At 47.9% G+C, this 18,092-nt stretch overlaps 1 protein-coding gene across 1 annotated transcript; it reads left to right on the top strand.

The window, feature by feature from the left end:
- Positions 1–16,782, top strand: LOC143925658 (uncharacterized). The gene is made up of 4 exons (XM_077450122.1): positions 1–87; positions 457–588; positions 6,392–6,470; positions 15,968–16,782. Exons 1-4 carry the CDS (start codon positions 1–3, stop codon positions 16,468–16,470), a joined length of 801 nt encoding a protein of 266 aa, XP_077306248.1. The 3' UTR covers positions 16,471–16,782.
- The last annotated feature ends 1,310 nt before the right edge of the window (positions 16,783–18,092 follow it).

Raw genomic sequence — 18,092 nt, 5'->3', positions numbered from 1 at the left:
ATGGGCAAGCAGTTACCTCAGTCCAGGAAGATCCAATGTACTACAATGATGTTCATTGAGAGCTACAAGCCTTCAGCTGCTAAGGATGTCTGTCAGTACTTGTAGTCTATTGACTCTCAGGACTCTTGTGAATAATGCAGCCATGTAGGCAGAGTCCCACACTGCTGCAGTGTTTTTTAAATTGTGAAAGTGGCTGCAGGGAGTAGATCCCCAGCAGGGGCGTACCAAGCGGGGGGCGGGGGAGGCATCCGCCCCAGGTGCCACACATTGAGGGGGGTGTAAGTGGCTGGGTGGCATTGCTATGGGGTTCACTCTTCACTCAGACACTGTCTGACAGAATCCTGAAGGGAATCCCTGGCTCTGGCTGCTCTGTTTTTTGTGAGTTTTTTGTGAGCTGGAACACCCCCAGCACTGCAACCGAAATAGTATGGTCTAGTTTCTGGTTTCCCCTGCTAGCTCCACCCACCACTGCTGAGCAGCCGAGCTGAGTGTGTCATCATCATTCAGCACGGGGGTGGCTGCTGTTACATTCTGTGTCCACATCATCTTCCGGAGTCTAAACCTCCCCAGCTGAAGCTGAGAGCCGAGGTGAGCTGGTGATGGGGGGTGTGTGGGGTGTGAGAAGACGCTGGAGGAGTGTGTCTGTCCTGTCATCCTTAACTGTGCTGGCCTGTCATAGAAGGGGAAGGGGGTTGCTGTGTCCACCACCACCCAGGTATAGTGTAGCTGACCTGATGGAGGGGGGGATGCAGAAGGCAGGCGTGTGCCGTGTACAGGTTGCCGAAGGCAGGCGTGTGCCGTGCACAGGTTGCCGAAGGCAGGCGTGTGCCGTGTACAGGTTGCCGAAGGCAGGCGTGTGCCGTGTACAGGTTGCAGAATGCAGGCGTGTGCCGTGTACAGGTTGCCGAAGGCAGGCGTGTGCCGTGTACAGGTTGCCGAAGGCAGGCGTGTGCCGTGTACAGGTTGCCGAAGGCAGGCGTGTGCCGTGTACAGGTTGCCGAAGGCAGGCGTGTGCCGTGTACAGGTTGCCGAAGGCAGGCGTGTGCCGTGTACAGGTTGCCGAAGGCAGGCGTGTGCCGTGTACAGGTTGCCGAAGGCAGGCGTGTGCCGTGTACAGGTTGCCGAAGACAGTCGTGTGCCGTGTACAGGTTGCCGAAGGCAGGCGTGTGCCGTGTACAGGTTGCCGAAGGCAGGCGTGTGCCGTGTACAGGTTGCCGAAGGCAGGCGTGTGCCGTGTACAGGTTGCCGAAGGCAGGCGTGTGCCGTGTACAGGTTGCAGAATGCAGGCGTGTGCCGTGTACAGGTTGCAGAAGGCAGGCGTGTGCCGTGTACAGGTTGCCGAAGGCAGGCGTGTGCCGTGTACAGGTTGCCGAAGGCAGGCGTGTGCCGTGTACAGGTTGCCGAAGGCAGGCGTGTGCCGTGTACAGGTTGCCGAAGGCAGGCGTGTGCCGTGTACAGGTTGCCGAAGGCAGGCGTGCGCCGTGTACAGGTTGCCGAAGGCAGGCGTGCGCCGTGTACAGGTTGCCGAAGGCAGGCGTGCGCCGTGTACAGGTTGCCGAAGGCAGGCGTGCGCCGTGTACAGGTTGCCGAAGGCAGGCGTGCGCCGTGTACAGGTTGCAGAAGGCAGGCGTGTGCCGTGTACAGGTTGCAGAATACAGGCGTGTGCTGTATATTGCTGTGTGAACACCACCCACCTATAGTAGCTGAGCTGTGATCTTACCTGGTAAGGGGAGGGGGGGTGGTTTTGCTGTGTTCACAAACCAGGTATAGAGTAGATGAGCTGATCTGATAAAGGGGGGATTTACACCCACATCTTGCAGCCATCAGATCCGTCCAGCAAGCAGCAGGTCACAGCAGCATCTTGCCATCTTCCCTGCAGCCCTCAGATCCCATCCACATCCAGCAAGCAACACGCCTTGTCAGCAGGTCAGTTCCCAAATCTGAATCAAATCATCAATGCCAATGCTGTCCCCAGGGACAGATCCGATCTAGAGATCGCCATACAGTGGGATCTCTGGATCAGATCTGTCCCTGAGGACAGTAGATAATGCAAAGTATGGGCAGAGGAGGGTGTTTTTACAGTTGAGGGGGGGGGGGGGGTGCCAGATATAGGATGGGTCCTGGGTGCCGAATGCTCTAGGTACGCCCCTGACCCCCGGCATGCTGTCATTGGGTGGGGGGGGGGGGGGGGGAGCTGCAGGAGTGGGAACATGAAGGTGAACTTCTCTAAAATATTTTAATTGTATTTTTTATTGTCAAGTCTACCCTAGCATCTGTAGTTTCAAAACACTGAAGTGACTCCTAGGCTTGCATTTTACATTTGCATAAAACAAGTATGACAATTCTCTGTTGCTGTAGTTGGTTGTTCAGATTTTAAATGTTTGTTTGTTTTTTCCCTGTAAAGCACAACTCTGGGCTCAGCTGCCTGGACACTCACCCATCAGTATTTTATGCTTTTATTATTTTAATTTATACTTGCCTTTATCCAAAATCGTTGGGCTAGTCTGGCAATGCGCTTGGTCCTCTTCAGTCTTCATTTGGAGATGGGTGATCCTCATGGCACCTATGTAATGAGTTCAGTGCTGGGCTCTGCATCACTAAATAGTAAATGCAAACAGGATCTCCTCAGTCTCTGAGACGACAGATATACACTGCGTGTCCTTTACCTCAGAAGACTAAGGAAAACCGAGTACTGTGAGGGTAAGCTTCAGACATAAGCCCCATACACACTATCAGATTATCTGCTGAGTTTTTCCTTCAGATTTACCAAAACCATATAATATGAGGACAAACCTTAGGAGTTTCAATGTGTATGCAATCAGGCCGGCCCTTCTACTACATGGATTTGGTAAATCTGAAGGAAAAACTCAGCAGATAATCTGATAGTGTGTATGGGGCTTAAGGCCTCGTGCAGACTGGACGTTATAATAACCTTTGAAAAACTCACTGCAAAGTTACTGCCATTTTTATAAGTTTTTGCGATAGCATTTTTTAGCGTTCTTCAGCGTTAGCATTAAAAAAAAAATAAAAAAAAAAATTTAATGGATCAAAAACGTTAAACGCTGGTGAGCCGTGTTTTTCTGTGTTTTTTTTTTTTTTTTTTTTTTTTTAACGTTGGACCGTTTTTACATCTGAAAGCTGCCTCTCAGAACCCACTAGTTGTGGGGTTTTTTTTACAGCCAAAAACAGTTGATAACAGCCTATGCGTGCATGGACACATAGGATAAAATGCTGGAGAGTTTGACTGTAGAAAAAAACGTCTGAAGCCAAAAACGGCTGCTGCAAAAACATCCAGTATTTTTTTTTTTTTTTTTTTTTGTAGTGTTACACATGTTTGTGTGTTAAAAGTGTGTGTATCTATATGTGTACCTATATGATTTTACAAGTGTTATTATGTCACTCTTTATGCAGACTCAAAACACTTTTTTTCAAAAAAATAAAAATAAAAAAATACGATGGAACTGGAATATTTTTTGCCAATGTAAATGAACCTTAAGCCTCATACACACGATAGGACTTTGTACAAACTTTCCCTTGGATTTTTGTACAAAGGGCGTCGGCCCTGAACTTGTATTGCATACACACAGCAGGACTTTTTCAGCCAACTTTCACCAAATCATGTGGTTTTTCTGCTCTTTACCGCCACCTTTGGTCAACTTCTGTATTGTTGTCTGATCTTTTGCATTGGTTCTGAGCATGCCTGTTTGTACTTTGTACAAAAGTCTTAGGCCGCGTACACACGCGCGGACTGTTTGCCCAACCTTGTTCGTCAAACAGTTTCGGCAAACAGTCCGCTCAAAATTTGCATGAGCGGACTTGCCCACACACGAGCGGACTGTTTCAACGAACTGTTTGCCAAACAGTCCGCTCAACTTTTGAAATGAACGGACTCGCCCACGTAAGGCGGAGGCAAATCCGCCCATTTCGAGCGCGTGTACAGGTAGGCGGGGCCCGCGAAGGAGACGTCGCGGGCTCCGCCGCCTGGAATGGGCTTAAAGGGGAACCCCAACGCCGAAAAAAATCGGCGTGGGGGTTCCCCCAAAGTCCACACCAGACCCTTGTCCGAGCACGCTACCCGGCCGGCCAGGAAAGGGGGGCGAGTGAGCCGTACCAGGCCGCGTGCCCTCAACATGGGGGGGTGCCTTGGGGAAGGGGGGGCCGCGCGGCCCCCCCACCCCAAAGCACCTTGTCCCCATGTTGATGAGGACAAGGGCCTCTTCCCGACAACCCTGGCCGTTGGTTGTCGGGGTCTGCGGGCGGGGGGCTTATCGGAATCCGGGAGCCCCCTTTAAGAAGGGGGCCCCCGGATACCGGCCCCCCATCCTATGTGAATGAGTATGGGGTACAATGTACCCCTACCCATTCACCTGTGAAATAAAGTACAAAAAAAAAACACAACACAGAGAAAAAATATTTTATTGCACAGCTCCGGGGGTCTTCCGTCTTCGGGGGTCTTCTCGCCGGACTCCTCCGCTATGTGTGTGTAGCTCTTTTACTAGCGGAGGAGTCCGGCTTTCTTCCTCCCCGCCGCCGGCCTCTTCTCCCGACTTCGGGGGTCTTGTCCCCCTCTTCGGTTCTTCTGCCGGGCCACCGCGCCTTCTTGTAGCTCTTTTGCAGGCGGTGGCCCGGTCTTCTGTCGCCGCTGCCTTCGGTTCTTCTGCCGGGCCACCGCGCCTTCTTGTAGCTCTTTTACAGGTGGTGGCCCGGTCTTCTGTCGCCGCTGTCGCCGCCGCCGCCTTCCGTTCTTGTTCTTCTTCTTGTTCTTCTTCTTCTTCCCCAGGAGATGTTGACTCGACGAGCTCTCCGGCCGGAATGCCAGAGCCGCGCTGTGCGGTCACTTATATAGTGACAATGGGGCGGTGTCACATGGTATATGTCACATGGGTTGGTCACATGGGTTGATGTCACATGGGGACTATGACATCGTAAGGGGGCGGGGTCACCATGTGACCAACCCATGTGACATATACCATGTGACACCGCCCCATTGTCACTATATAAGTGACCGCACAGCGCGGCTCTGGCATTCCGGCCGGAGAGCTCGTCGAGTCAACATCTCCTGGGGAAGAAGAAGAAGAACAAGAAGAAGAACAAGAACGGAAGGCGGCGGCGACGACAGCGGCGACAGAAGACCGGGCCACCGCCTGCAAAAGAGCTACAAGAAGGCGCGGTGGCCCGGCAGAAGAACCGAAGAGGGGGACAAGACCCCCGAAGTCGGGAGAAGAGGCCGGCGGCGGGGAGGAAGAAAGCCGGACTCCTCCGCTAGTAAAAGAGCTACACACAGATAGCGGAGGAGTCCGGTGAGAAGACCCCCGAAGACGGAAGACCCCCGGAGCTGTGCAATAAAATATTTTTTCCCTGTGTTGTGTTTTTTTTTGTACTTTATTTCACAGGTGAATGGGTAGGGGTACATTGTACCCCATACTCATTCACATAGGGTGGGGGGCCGGTATCCGGGGGCCCCCTTCTTAAAGGGGGCTCCCGGATTCCGATAAGCCCCCCGCCCGCAGACCCCGACAACCAACGGCCAGGGTTGTCGGGAAGAGGCCCTTGTCCTCATCAACATGGGGACAAGGTGCTTTGGGGTGGGGGGGCTGCGCGGCCCCCCCTTCCCCAAGGCACCCCCCCCATGTTGAGGGCACGCGGCCTGGTACGGCTCAGGAGGGGGGGCGCGCTCGCTCGCCCCCCTTTCCTGGCCGGCCGGGTAGCGTGCTCGGACAAGGGTCTGGTGTGGACTTTGGGGGAACCCCCACGCCGATTTTTTTCGGCGTTGGGGTTCCCCTTTAAGCCCATTCCAGGCGGCGGAGCCCGCGACGTCTCCTTCGCGGGCCCCGCCTACCTGTACACGCGCTCGAAATGGGCGTACTTTCCGAGCGGGAACAGTCCGCTCATTTCGAAAGTACAGCGGACAGGCCCACACACGGGCGGACTGTTCGCTCAAACACGGTTTCAGCGGACAGTTTTTCGGAATTTCCGAAAGACTTTGTCCGTCCAACTGTCCGCTGAAACTGTCCGCTGAAAGCCCACACACGAGCGGACTGTCCGCCCAAACACTGTTCAGCGGACAAGGTTGGGCGAACAGTCCGCCCGTGTGTACGCGGCCTTATGGTTTTCTGTACACACGATCAGACTTTGCTCCATCGGACTTTTAATGCCAGAAAGTTTGTCCGTTCGCACAGCCAGCAAAAGTCCGATGAAAACCAAAAAAGTTTGTCCGATGGAGCGTACACACGGTCGGATGTTGCTCCAAAACAGCTAATTTGCATGTTTGTTGTCAAAAAGTCTGATCGTGTGTACGGGCCTTAAGTTTTAAAGCAATATTTGTAAAGAATATATTTGCAGTCGTGCATTTTTTTTTTTTTTTTTTTATTCTTGGTTTATTGTTCCTCAGGTCAAAGAACTAACCAAGCCTGCCATTAGCTCAGCTCCCATGTTTGGAGGACAACAAAACTCTTCCTTTCCCACTGCAAGTGAGTTTCCATTAAAGTTATGCAAGTCATACATTTTCGTATGTGGATACTGCTCACACTGATTACCGATGCGATAAAGGGAACACCAGTAGGCCAGCACAGACATGATTACTGTATCAGGTGGATAAAAAATCATCAGCTTTACTTGGGGACACCCCATATGGCACCATTGTTTACATAGTTTTAATTCTATTTTAGATTTAGCTTCAGTAAACAGCCATTGTGTTCTAGATGCAGAAACATCCTGTTCAAATTAACTTTTGACATTTTAACTACTTGCTTACTGGGCACTTAAACCCCCCTCAGTCCCAGACCAATTTTCAGCTTTCAGCGCTGATGCACTTTGAATGACAATTACGCGGTCATACAACACTGTACCCAAATGAAATTTTTATCATTTTTTTTCCCACAAATAGAGCTTTATTTTGGTGGTATTTAATCACAGCGCGGAGTTTTATTTTTTGCTAAACAAACAAAAAAGATGCAAAAAAAAAAAAATCATGTTTTTTAATAGTTTGTTATAAAATTTTGCAAACGGGTCATTTTTCTCCTTCATTGAAGTGCGCTGATTAGGGGGCACTGATGGGCTGCATTGGTGGGCACTGATGGGCTGCATTGGTGGGCACTGATGGGCTGCATTGGTGGGCACTGATGGGCTGCATTGGTGGGCACTGATGGGCTGCATTGGTGGGCACTGATGGGCTGCATTGGTGGGCTGCATTGGTGGGCACTGGTGGGCTGCATTGGTGGGCACTGGTGGGCTGCATTGGTGGGCACTGGTGGGCTGCATTGGTGGGCACTGGTGGGCTGCACTGGTGGGCACTGATGGGCTGCACTGGTGGGCACTGATGGGCTGCACTGGTGGGCACTGATGGGCTGCACTGGTGGGCACTGATGGGCTGCACTGATGGGCTGCACTGGTGGGCACTGATGGGCTGCACTGGTGGGCACTGATAGGCATAGTCAAGGCGGCACTAATAGGCATAGTCAAGGCGGCACTAATAGGCATAGTCAAGGCGGCACTAATAGGCACAGTCAAGGCGGCAAAGATGGGCACAGATAAGATGGCACGGATGGGTGGCACGGATAGGTGGCTCTGATGGGCGGCACTGCTGGGCACTGATGGGCGGCACTGCTGGGCACTGATGGGCGGCACTGGGGTGCAGCACCTTTGAGGCAGATTGTGGGCACTGTGGGTGGCACTGCTGGGTGGCACTGTGGGTACTGCTGGGTGGCACTTATTAGGGTGGCACTGCAGGGGGCAGGTAGGCACTGGCAGGGGGCAGGTGGGCGCTTGCATTGCTGGCCGTGATCGGGACTAATGTCCCGATCACGGCCGCCGGTGATCGGCTTTTTTTTTTTTTTTCTCCTCGCGCTGTCAGCGCGAGGAGGAATACTAGCCGATTACCGGCTCCGTTATGTCACCCGATCAGCTGTCATTGGCTGACAGCTGATCACGTGATAAGGGGTCGGGATCGACCCCTTGCACGGATCGGTGATCAGGCGAGTCTCATGGACTCGCCGATCACAGAGCGCGCCGCGCGCGCCCCTTAGGGCGTGCGCAGGCCGCTCGTACACGGGACGACGTCAATAGACGTCGTCCCGGAAAAGGAGATCCGCGCTGTAGCCGTCGATTGACTATAGCACGGGTCTCAAGTGGTTAAATTGTGAAAATGGGTGCAGGGAGTAGACCCCCGGCAGGGGCGTGCCAAGTGGGGGGCGGGGGGAGGCATCCGCCCCAGGTGCCACACATTGAGGGGGGTGTAAGTGGCTGGGTGGCATTGCTATGGGGTTCACTCTTCACTCAGACACTGTCTGACAGAATCCTGAAGGGAATCCCTGGCTCTGGCTACTATGTTTTTTGTGAGCTGGAACACCCCCAGCACTGCGGCCGAAATAGTATGGTCTAGTTTCTGTTTTCCCCTGCTAGCTCCACCCACCACTGCTGAGCAGCCGAGCTGAGTGTGTCATCATCATTCATCACGGGGGTGGCTGCTGTTACATTCTGTGTCCACATCATCTTCCGGAGTCTAAACCTCCCCAGCTGAAGCTGAGAGCCGAGGTGAGCTGGTGATAGGGGGTGTGTGGGGTGTGAGAAGACGCTGGAGGAGTGTGTCTGTCCTGTCATCCTTAACTGTGCTGGCCTGTGATAGAAGGGGAAGGGGTTGCTGTGTCCACCACCACCCAGGTATAGTGTAGCTGACCTGATGGAGGGGGATGCAGAAGGCAGGCGTGTGCCGTGTACAGGTTGCAGAATACAGGCGTGTGCTGTATATTGCTGTGTGACCACCACCCACCTATAGTAGCTGAGCTGTGATCTTACCTGGTAAGGGGGGGGGGGGTGTTGCTGTGTTCACAAACCAGGTATAGAGTAGATGAGCTGATCTGATAAAGGGGGGACTTACACCCACATCTTGCAGCCATCAGATCCGTCCAGCAAGCAGCAGGTCACAGCAGCATCTTGCCATCTTCCCTGCAGCCCTCAGATCCCATCCACATCCAGCAAGCAACACGCCTTGTCAGCAGATCAGTTCCCAAATCTGAATCAAATCATCAATGCCAATGCTGTCCCCAGGGACAGATCCGATCCAGAGATCGCCATACAGTGGGGTCTCTGGATCAGATCTGTCCCTGAGGACAGTAGATAATGCAAAGTATGGGCAGAGGAGGGTGTTTTTACAGTTGAGGGGGGGGGGGGGTGCCAGATATAGGATGGGCCCTGGGTGCCGAATGCTCTAGGTACGCCCCTGACCCCCGGCATGCTGTCATTGGATGGGGGGGAGCTGCAGGATTGGGAACATGAAGGTGAACTTCTCTAAAATATTTTAATTGTATTTTTTATTGTCAAGTCTACCCTAGCATCTGTTGTTTCAAAACACTGAAATGACTCCTAGGCTTGCATTTTACATTTGCATAAAACAAGTATGACAATTCTCTGTTGCTGTAGTTGGTTGTTCAGATTTTAAATGTTTTTTGTTTTTTTTCCCTGTAAAGCACAACTCTGGGCTCAGCTGCCTGGACACTCACCCATCAGTATTTTATGCTTTTATTATTTTAATTTATACTTGTCTTTATCCAAAATCGTTGGGCTAGTCTGGCAATGCGCTTGGTCCTCTTCAGTCTTCATTTGGAGATGGGTGATCCTCATGGCACCTATGTAATGAGTTCAGTGCTGGGCTCTGCATCATTAAATAGTAAATGCAAACAGGATCTCCTCAGTCTCTGAGACGACAGATATACACTGCGTGTCCTTTACCTCAGAAGACTAAGGAAAACCGAGTACTGTGAGGGTAAGCTTCAGACTTAAGCCCCATACACACTATCAGATTATCTGCTGAGTTTTTCCTTCAGATTTACCAAAACCATATAATATGAGGACAAACCTTAGGAGTTTCAATGTGTATGCAATCAGGCCGGCCCTTCTACTACATGGTTTTGGTAAATCTGAAGGAAAAACTCAGCAGATAATCTGATAGTGTGTATGGGGCTTAAGGCCTCGTGCAGACTGGACGTTATAATAACTTTTGAAAAACTCACTGCAAAGTTACTGGCATTTTTATAAGTTTTTGCAATAGCATTTTTTAGCGTTCTTCAGCATTAGCGTTAAAAAAAAAAAAAAAAAATTTAATGGATCAAAAACGTTAAACGCTGGGGAGCCGTGTTTTTCTGTGTTTTTTTTTTTAACGTTTGGACCGTTTTTACAGCTGAAAGCTGCCTCTCAGAACCCACTAGTTGTGGGTTTTTTTACAGCCAAAAACAGTTGATAACAGCCTATGCGTGCATGGACACATAGGATAAAATGCTGGAGAGTTTGACTGTAGAAAAAAACGTCTGAAGCCAAACACGGCTGCTGCAAAAACATCCAGTATTTTTATTTTATTTTTTGTAGTGTTACACATGTTTGTGTGTTAAAAGTGTGTGTATCTATATGTGTACCTATATGATTTTACAAGTGTTTTTATGTCACTCTTTATGCAGACTCAAAACACTTTTTTCCCAAAAAAAACCCCACGGTGTGTTTTGAACTGGAATATTTTTTGCATATTTTTTGCCAGTGTAAATGAACCTTAGACTGGGCCTTGAACAACTAAAGCCTCATACACACGATAGGACTTTGTACAAACTTTCCCTTGGATTTTTGTACAAAGGGCGTCGGCCCTGAACTTGTATTGCATACACACAGCAGGACTTTTTCAGCCAACTTTCACCTTTTCTGCTCTTTACCGCCACCTTTGGTCAACTTCTGTATTGTTGTCTGATCTTTTGCATTGGTTCTGAGCATGCCTGTTTGTACTTTGTACAAAAGTCTTATGGTTTTCTGTACACACGATCAGACTTTGCTCCATCGGACTTTTAATGCCAGAAAGTTTGTCCGTTCGCACAGCCAACAAAAGTCCGATGAAAACCAAAAAAGTTTGTCCAATGGAGCGTACACACAGTCGGATGTTGCTCCAAAACAGCTAATTTGCACGTTTGTTGTCAAAAAGTCTGATCGTGTGTATGGGCCTTTACACATGTTTGTGTTTTAAAAGTGTGTGTATCTATATGTGTATCTATATGATTTTACAAGTGTTTTTATGTCACTCTTTATGCAGACTCAAAACACTTTAAAAAAAAAAAAAAAAAACGAAAAAAAAAACCACGGTGTGTTTGAACTGGAATATTTTTTGCATATTTTTTGCCAGTGTAAATGAACCTGAAGGCCCGTACACACGGTCGGACTTTTTGACAACAAACATGCAAATTAGCTGTTTTGGACCAACATCCGACCGTGTGTACGCTCCATCGGACAAACTTTTTCTGTTTTCATCGGACTTTTGTTGGCTGTGCGAACGGACAAACTTTCTGGCAACAAAAGTCCGATGGAGCAAAGTCTGATCGTGTGTACAGAAAACCATAGGACCTTTGTACAAGGTACAAATACGCATGCTCAGAACCAATGCAAAAGATCAGACTACAATACAGAAGTGTCATCAGTACGTTGTGACGTTACTACATTCGTGTTTGTTGTCAAAGTTCGATCATGTGTATGCAATACAAACTTGTGGACTAAAGCCCCATACACACGGTCGGACTTGTACAAACTTTTCCGTGGACTTTTGTACAAAGTGTGTTGTCCACAAGTTTGTATTGCATACACACGGTCGGACTTTTTGACAACAAACACGAACGTGGTGACGTCACAACGTACTGACGCCACTTCAAAAGAGGACGTTCAATGACTCCAGCGCCACCTTTGGTCAACTTCTGTATTGTAGTCTGATCGTTTGCAATGGTTCTGAGCATGCGTGTTTGTACCTTGTACAAAAGTCCGATGCTTTTGCATACACACGGTCGGACTTTGCTCCATCGGACTTCTGTTGTCAAAAAGTTTGTCCGTTCGCAGAGCCAACAAAAGTCCGATGAAAACAGAAAAAGTTTGTCCGATGGAGCGTACACACAGTCGGATGTTGCTCCAAAACAGCTAATTTGCATGTTTGTTGTCAAAAAGTCCGACCGTGTGTACGGGCCTTAAGCCCTTTGTACAAAAGTCCACAGAAAAGTTTGTACAAAGTCCGACCGTGTGTATGAGGCTTTAGACTGGGCCTTGAACAACTAAAGCCTCATACACACGATAGGACTTTGTACAAACTTTCCCTTGGATTTTTGTACAAAGGGCGTCGGCCCTGAACTTGTATTGCATACACACAGCAGGACTTTTTCAGCCAACTTTCACCAAATCATGTGTTTTTTCTGCTCTTTACCGCCACCTTTGGTCAACTTCTGTATTGTTGTCTGATCTTTTGCATTGGTTCTGAGCATGCCTGTTTCTACTTTGTACAAAAGTCTTATGGTTTTCTGTACATACGATCAGACTTTGCTCCATCGGACTTTTGTTGCCAGAAAGTTTGTCCGTTCGCACAGCCAACAAAAGTCCGATGAAAACCAAAAAAGTTTGTCCAATGGAGCGTACACACGGTCGGATGTTGCTCCAAAACAGCTAATTTTCATGTTTGTTGTCAAAAAGTCTGATCGTGTGTATGGGCCTTAAGTTTTAAAGCAATATTTGTAAAGAATGCATTTGCAGTCGTGCATTTTTTTTTATTTATTTTTTTAATTCTTGGTCTATTGTTCCTCAGGTCAAAGAGCTAACCAAGCCTGCCATTAGCTCAGCTCCCATGTTTGGAGGACAACAAAACTCTTCCTTTCCCACTGCAAGTGAGTTTCCATTAACGTTATGCAAGTCATACATGTTCGTATGTGGATACTGTTCACACTGATTACCGATGTGATAAAGGGAACACCAGTAGGCCAGCACAGACATGATTACTGTATCAGGTGGATAAAAAATGATCAGCTTTACTTGGGGACACCCCATATGGCACCATTGTTTAGTTTTAATTCTATTTTAGATTTAGCTTCAGTAAACAGCCATTGTGTTGTAGATGCAGAAACATCCTGTTCAAATTAACTTTTGACATTTTAAACCCCTGAAAAATTGACTATTGCACTGTACAATTGGCCCTTCAGTGCAAAATATTTCAGTCAAATTCACTAATATGTCCTTAAATGCAAGCTAATCTCTGGCCCTTAACCACTTACAGACCGGACCATTTTGCTGGTCAAAGACCAGACCACTTTTTGCGATTCGGCATTGCGTCGCTTTAACTGACAATTGCGTGGTCGTGCGACGTGGCTCCTAAACAAAATTGACGTCCTTTTTTTCCCACAAATAGAGCTTTCTTTTGGTGGTATTTGATCGCCTCTGCGGTTTTTATTTTTTGCGCTAGAAACAAAAATAGAGCGACAATTCTGAAAAAAACGCATTATTTTTTACTTTTTGTTATAATAAATATCCCCCAAAAATATATAAAAAAAACATTTTTTTTCCCTCAGTTTAGGTCGATACGTATTCTTCTACATATTTTTGGTGAAAAAAATCGCAATAAGTGATTATTGATTGGTTTGCGCAAAAGTTATAGCGTTTACAACATGGGTCTTCAAACTACGGCCCTCCAGTTGTTCAGGAACTACAATTCCCATCATGCCTAGTCATGTCTGTGAATGTCAGAGTTTTACAATGCCGTAGTTTGAGGATCCCTGGTTTACAAAATAGGGATAGTTTTATAGCATTTTTATTAATAATAATTTTTTTTTATTTTTTTTACTAGTAATGGCGGCGATCAGCGATTTTTTTTTTTTTTTTATTTTTTTTTTTTTATTTTTTTTTTTATTTTTTTTATTTTTTTTTTTTTTTTTTTTTATTGTGACTGCGACATTGTGGGGGACCCATCGGACATTTTTGACACATTTTTGGGACCATTGTCATTTATACAGCAATCACTGCTATATAAATGCAGTGATTCCTGTGTAAATGACACTGGCAGTGAAGGGGTTAACCAGTGGTAGTGTAGGGGTTATGTGTTCCTAGGGATGTGTTACTAACTGTGGGGGGGTTGGGCTTTCATTTAGTGAACACTGATCTCTGCTCCAATCACATGGAGCAGAGATCAGCGTCACTAGTTGCTAGGCAGAATGGAGAAATGTTGTTTACAACGGCACTTCTCCATTCGGCCGCTCCGTGAGACGATCGTGGGGATGCCCGCGGCGATCGAGTCCGCGGGTCCCGCGACCGGACTCACGGGGGGGTCCCGACCAGCGCTGGCAGGGCGGCAAATTTAAAGGGACGTACATGTACGCCCATTTGCCTGCCCGTGCCATTCTGTCGACGTACATCGTCGTGCGCTGGTCGGCAAGTGATTAACTAAACAAACAAACCTTTTAAATGTTGCACAGAATGACAGGGATGGGTCCTGGACAGCAGGTATATTTCCTCACTATTTGGGTTGTGGTCCCTCTTAAGGGGGACAGTTTGAAGACATTGTTGAGTACTCAGGGGTTCGCAATCATGCAGGGTGAGGGGATCTGGGGTAGTCTGGCTGGAGAAGAGAGGACTTCCTTTTTTTTTTAGTATATTCTGGATTGGTAAGTCCACATTAGTGACTTTCAAGGGTTTTGGGAGGGAAAAATCTTCAAACCCTGATTATGGAGACCAAGTCCAGAAAAGGAAGAAGAAACAGATGGCACCTGTCTGTGAGGGAGAGAGCAGAACACAGCTGAGTGAGCAATGTGGACTAGCTCGTGGCCCAGACACGCTTGCTAAACACTTCGCAGATGCCCTGTGTGTCGTATTTTTTTTTTTTTTTTTTTAAGGTCAGTATGGGAACTTACCACTTTTGACCCTTTTCAACCACACTGTAAAATGCCATCGACGCGTTTACAGTGTGTTTAAGGTGCGGTTGTCGTGAAGGGAAGAAGTGAATGGAGACCGTTGCAAAGTGTCAATGGCTACCAAACTCTGCAGGCAGCATTATTTTGGCCTCGCAGCAATGCTAACGCTGCAGTGTGAACACGTTCCTCCGCTCCCTATTGTAACAATTCAGTGTGGAATTAATAGGCGCTTGGGAAGCAATAAAACACGACACAACCACCTAATTTCAACGCCTGTGTGAAAGAGCCCTTAGGCAGCTGGAAACTTGAAAATGAGTGGGACTGGAGGTGTGTGGACTGTTTTTGCACCAGGACTTGATAGTTTTTGCTTGCTGAAGACAAGCTGTTTGCCTGTTTTTGTTTCTCTATCAAGTGATGTGCATGAGTGCCTTGGCTTTCTGGGACTCTCCTGATTGGCAGAGACACAGGAGTGGTGCCATTATCTTCCGCTGCTGTCAGTCAAAGTCAATTAGCCAATCAGGCGGGGGGCTGAACCACAGCTCCATGTCTGAATGGACACACGGAGCTGTGACTCGGCTCCAGTGCCCCTTTAGCAAGCAGCTTGCTGTGGGGGGCGCTCAACAGGAGGGAGGGGCCAGGAAGAGGGATCCAAAAAGAGGAGGATCTGGGCTGCCAAGTGCAAAACCACTGCACAGAGCAGGTAAGTATAACATGTTTGATATTAAAAAAAAAACTGACTTTAGTATCACTTTAAGCTTTCTAACCCTGCTACACGCTATCAAAAAAGATTTTGTCTGGAGTTGGAAGCACTTGTGACTATGTGTATGCATACACAGCATCTTGCACATTATGGCCCATTTACCTCCCAAGTTTATCCTCTTCCAGCAATGACCATTCCGGGCTTCCCATTGCCACTCTGTTGCAGTGGCTGCCATGCTCTTGGAATTATTCTACTGGACCAACATCTTCTTCTTCAGCAAGTGGGCAGGCACTGATAATGTAACTTCTACACGTGTGTTGGAGCTACATTGTCCTGCCAAATGGGACTTCTTACAGATTCCAGGCATCTATGCTGAACATGTGCAATAGTCAGTGTTCAATTAAAAAAAAAGTTGCTAAAAAAAATAAAAAAGTGGTTTTATAGCATAGTAATCCATGATAGCCTGTCTTTATGAATGTTTTCTAAAAGCTCATTCAGACGTGCATTCAGGGGGCAGAAAGAGCAGGCAGCTGATCCACGGTTTTACTGCCTCACACTGATTTAACGGTAATCTCTTATTTTGCAGGCTCCTCCGCCAGCAGTGCACCTCAGTCTGCCAGTAGTTTCAGCTTCAAGCCGGATTCTCAGGCACCTAGTGCAGGGCCTATTTCCAATTTTCCCACTGCTTCAGGATTTGCCAACAAACCAGCAATCAGTTTTAGCAATGCAGTGACGGGATCCGCAGCTTCATTTACTTTTGCAGGAACGACCGCTTCTGATGGAGCATCATCTGGCTTCAACAACACAAAAGCAGTTTCGGCTTCTACATTTTCCTTTGCAACCACCACCACCTCAGGTGCTGGAGCATCTGCTTTTTCTGGGTTTGGGGCAGCCGCAACTGCTGTGCCTGCAAGTACACCTTCTCCCGTCACAGGTGCCTTTGGAGGGACTACAATCGGCTTCTGGTTTTGGGCAAAGTACCACATCAGGCTTTGGGGGGACTACATCGGCTTCTGGTTTTGGGTAGAGTACATCGTGCATGGTTTGGAGGAAGGGGAAGAGCAATATAAAGCACAAGGGCGGAGCTAGTGAGTCACTCGGGAGAAGAAGGAGGCAGCTTGTGTTTCTGGTGGTTTCTGATGGTAGACGGTTAATCAGAAAATGGTCTGAAGGTGTGGGGGGCTCGGGTTGTTATAGGATGTTTATAGGATGTTTATAGGATGTTTATAGGATGTTTATAGGATGTTTATAGGATGTTTATAGGATGTTTATAGGATGTTTATAGGATGTTTATAGGATGTTTATAGGATGTTTATAAATATATATTTATTGATATATTGTTGGAGTGAGTTTTAAGACGTCTTTAATAAAGGCTGTTGTGGCCAGTTTACTCCAGCAAAAGGTGTGGTCTCGTGTGTGTTTTTGTAGCAGAGACACTAGAGAATAAAATGGCGGTCCTTGCAACTTTTTATGTCACATGATATTTGTGCAGCAATTTTTTTTCAAACACATAAAAAAAAAAAAGTTTCATGAATTAAAAAAATCTGTAAAGTTGGCTCAAATTTTTTGCATAATGTGAAAGAATTTGTTACCTCAAGTAAAGAGATACCTAACATGTCATAAAAATTGCGCACACTTGTGGAATGGCGCCAAAATTTGGTACTTAAAAATCTCCATAGACGACGCTTTAACATTTATTTATTTATTTTTTTACAGGTTTTATTTGACTACCGTTTACATATGTGTCTCGGCCTTTCCAGTCGCGCCCCCAGCATTGTTTACTTCCACCGGCCCAGACCTATTGTCATAATGTCGCTCCTGGGCCTCCGAGGGTCATAGAGATGACTGGGGACCATCTGATCACCAGAAATCTGTATGCTCGACTTCTGGCGGTGACCGATTCATTATCCGGCTCGCCAGTCGCATGGACCGGAGGACGGCGGGAGAGGGGGAGGAGAGTCCCCTCCCACCGCCTGTAAAAATGATCAAGCTGCTGAACTGCCGCCATGATTATTTGTGGGGTGCAGGGAATCTGCCGGCCGAAAAGATATCTTGATGATGCCTGTAGCTGCAGGCATCATTCAGATATCCCCGCTTAAAGTATGATGTGCCTTGGGTGGGAAGTGGTTAAATCAATTCTTTTTATTAAAAAAACAAACTTCTTATACTTGCATTTGGTTTTGCACAGAGCAGCCTAAATCCTCCTCTTCTAGGGTCCCCTGCTGGTGTTCTTGGCTCTTCCTTTTCTCGTAGCTCCCTAATAGGAAGAAGCTTCCTATGGGAGCCCACCTGAGGGCTCGCCTGAGTCGTGCTGCCTGTGTCCATAGTCCCAGACAATGCAGCTAGGCCCTGCTCCCCGATCCCTCAGGATTTGACTGGTAGGAGCCAAAGGTTCCCACTGCTGCTCAACTGCCTGTGAGAAGAGGAAGAGAGGGAAGAAAAGACAGCAACAGGGACAGCCCTGGCCACCCCAACATACACAGGTAAGTGTTTGGGGGGGGGGTGAGATAGTTAATGGGGCGTTTAAAAAAAAAAAAAAAATCTTCATGCAGGGAATGCATTAGGATCAAAAACCACTTAAGGCTTTAGAGCTATTTTAGGACCTCTGTCACCGAGCAGAAGCGTCACTCGGTGGGAGTCTCCCATGGAGGCGGAGCTGTTGCGGTTTTTTTTTTTGTTTTGTTTTTTCCGGCTCGTCGGGCATGATAGAA

The sequence above is a fragment of the Lithobates pipiens genome, unplaced genomic scaffold (genome assembly GCF_037356315.1).
Source record: "Lithobates pipiens isolate NorthernLeopardFrog02 unplaced genomic scaffold, aLitPip1_a1.2 Scaffold_22, whole genome shotgun sequence".
Lineage (NCBI taxonomy): Eukaryota > Metazoa > Chordata > Amphibia > Anura > Ranidae > Lithobates > Lithobates pipiens.
The sequence above is the reverse complement of the archived record's forward strand: the minus strand, read 5'-3'. Positions and strand labels throughout refer to the sequence as shown.

What these genes read in the sequence shown, in the direction of transcription:
- LOC143925658 (XM_077450122.1), top strand. Translation starts at nt 1, where the DNA reads ATGGGCAAGCAGTTACCTCAGTCCAGGAAGATCCAATGTACTACAATG. An exon ending in AGCCTTCAGCTGCTAAGGAT is followed by an intron (nt 88 to 456) that starts GTCTGTCAGTAC and finishes TTCCCCTGCTAG; the next exon opens with CTCCACCCACCACTGCTGAG. An exon ending in AGCTGAAGCTGAGAGCCGAG is followed by an intron (nt 589 to 6,391) that starts GTGAGCTGGTGA and finishes ATTGTTCCTCAG; the next exon opens with GTCAAAGAACTAACCAAGCC.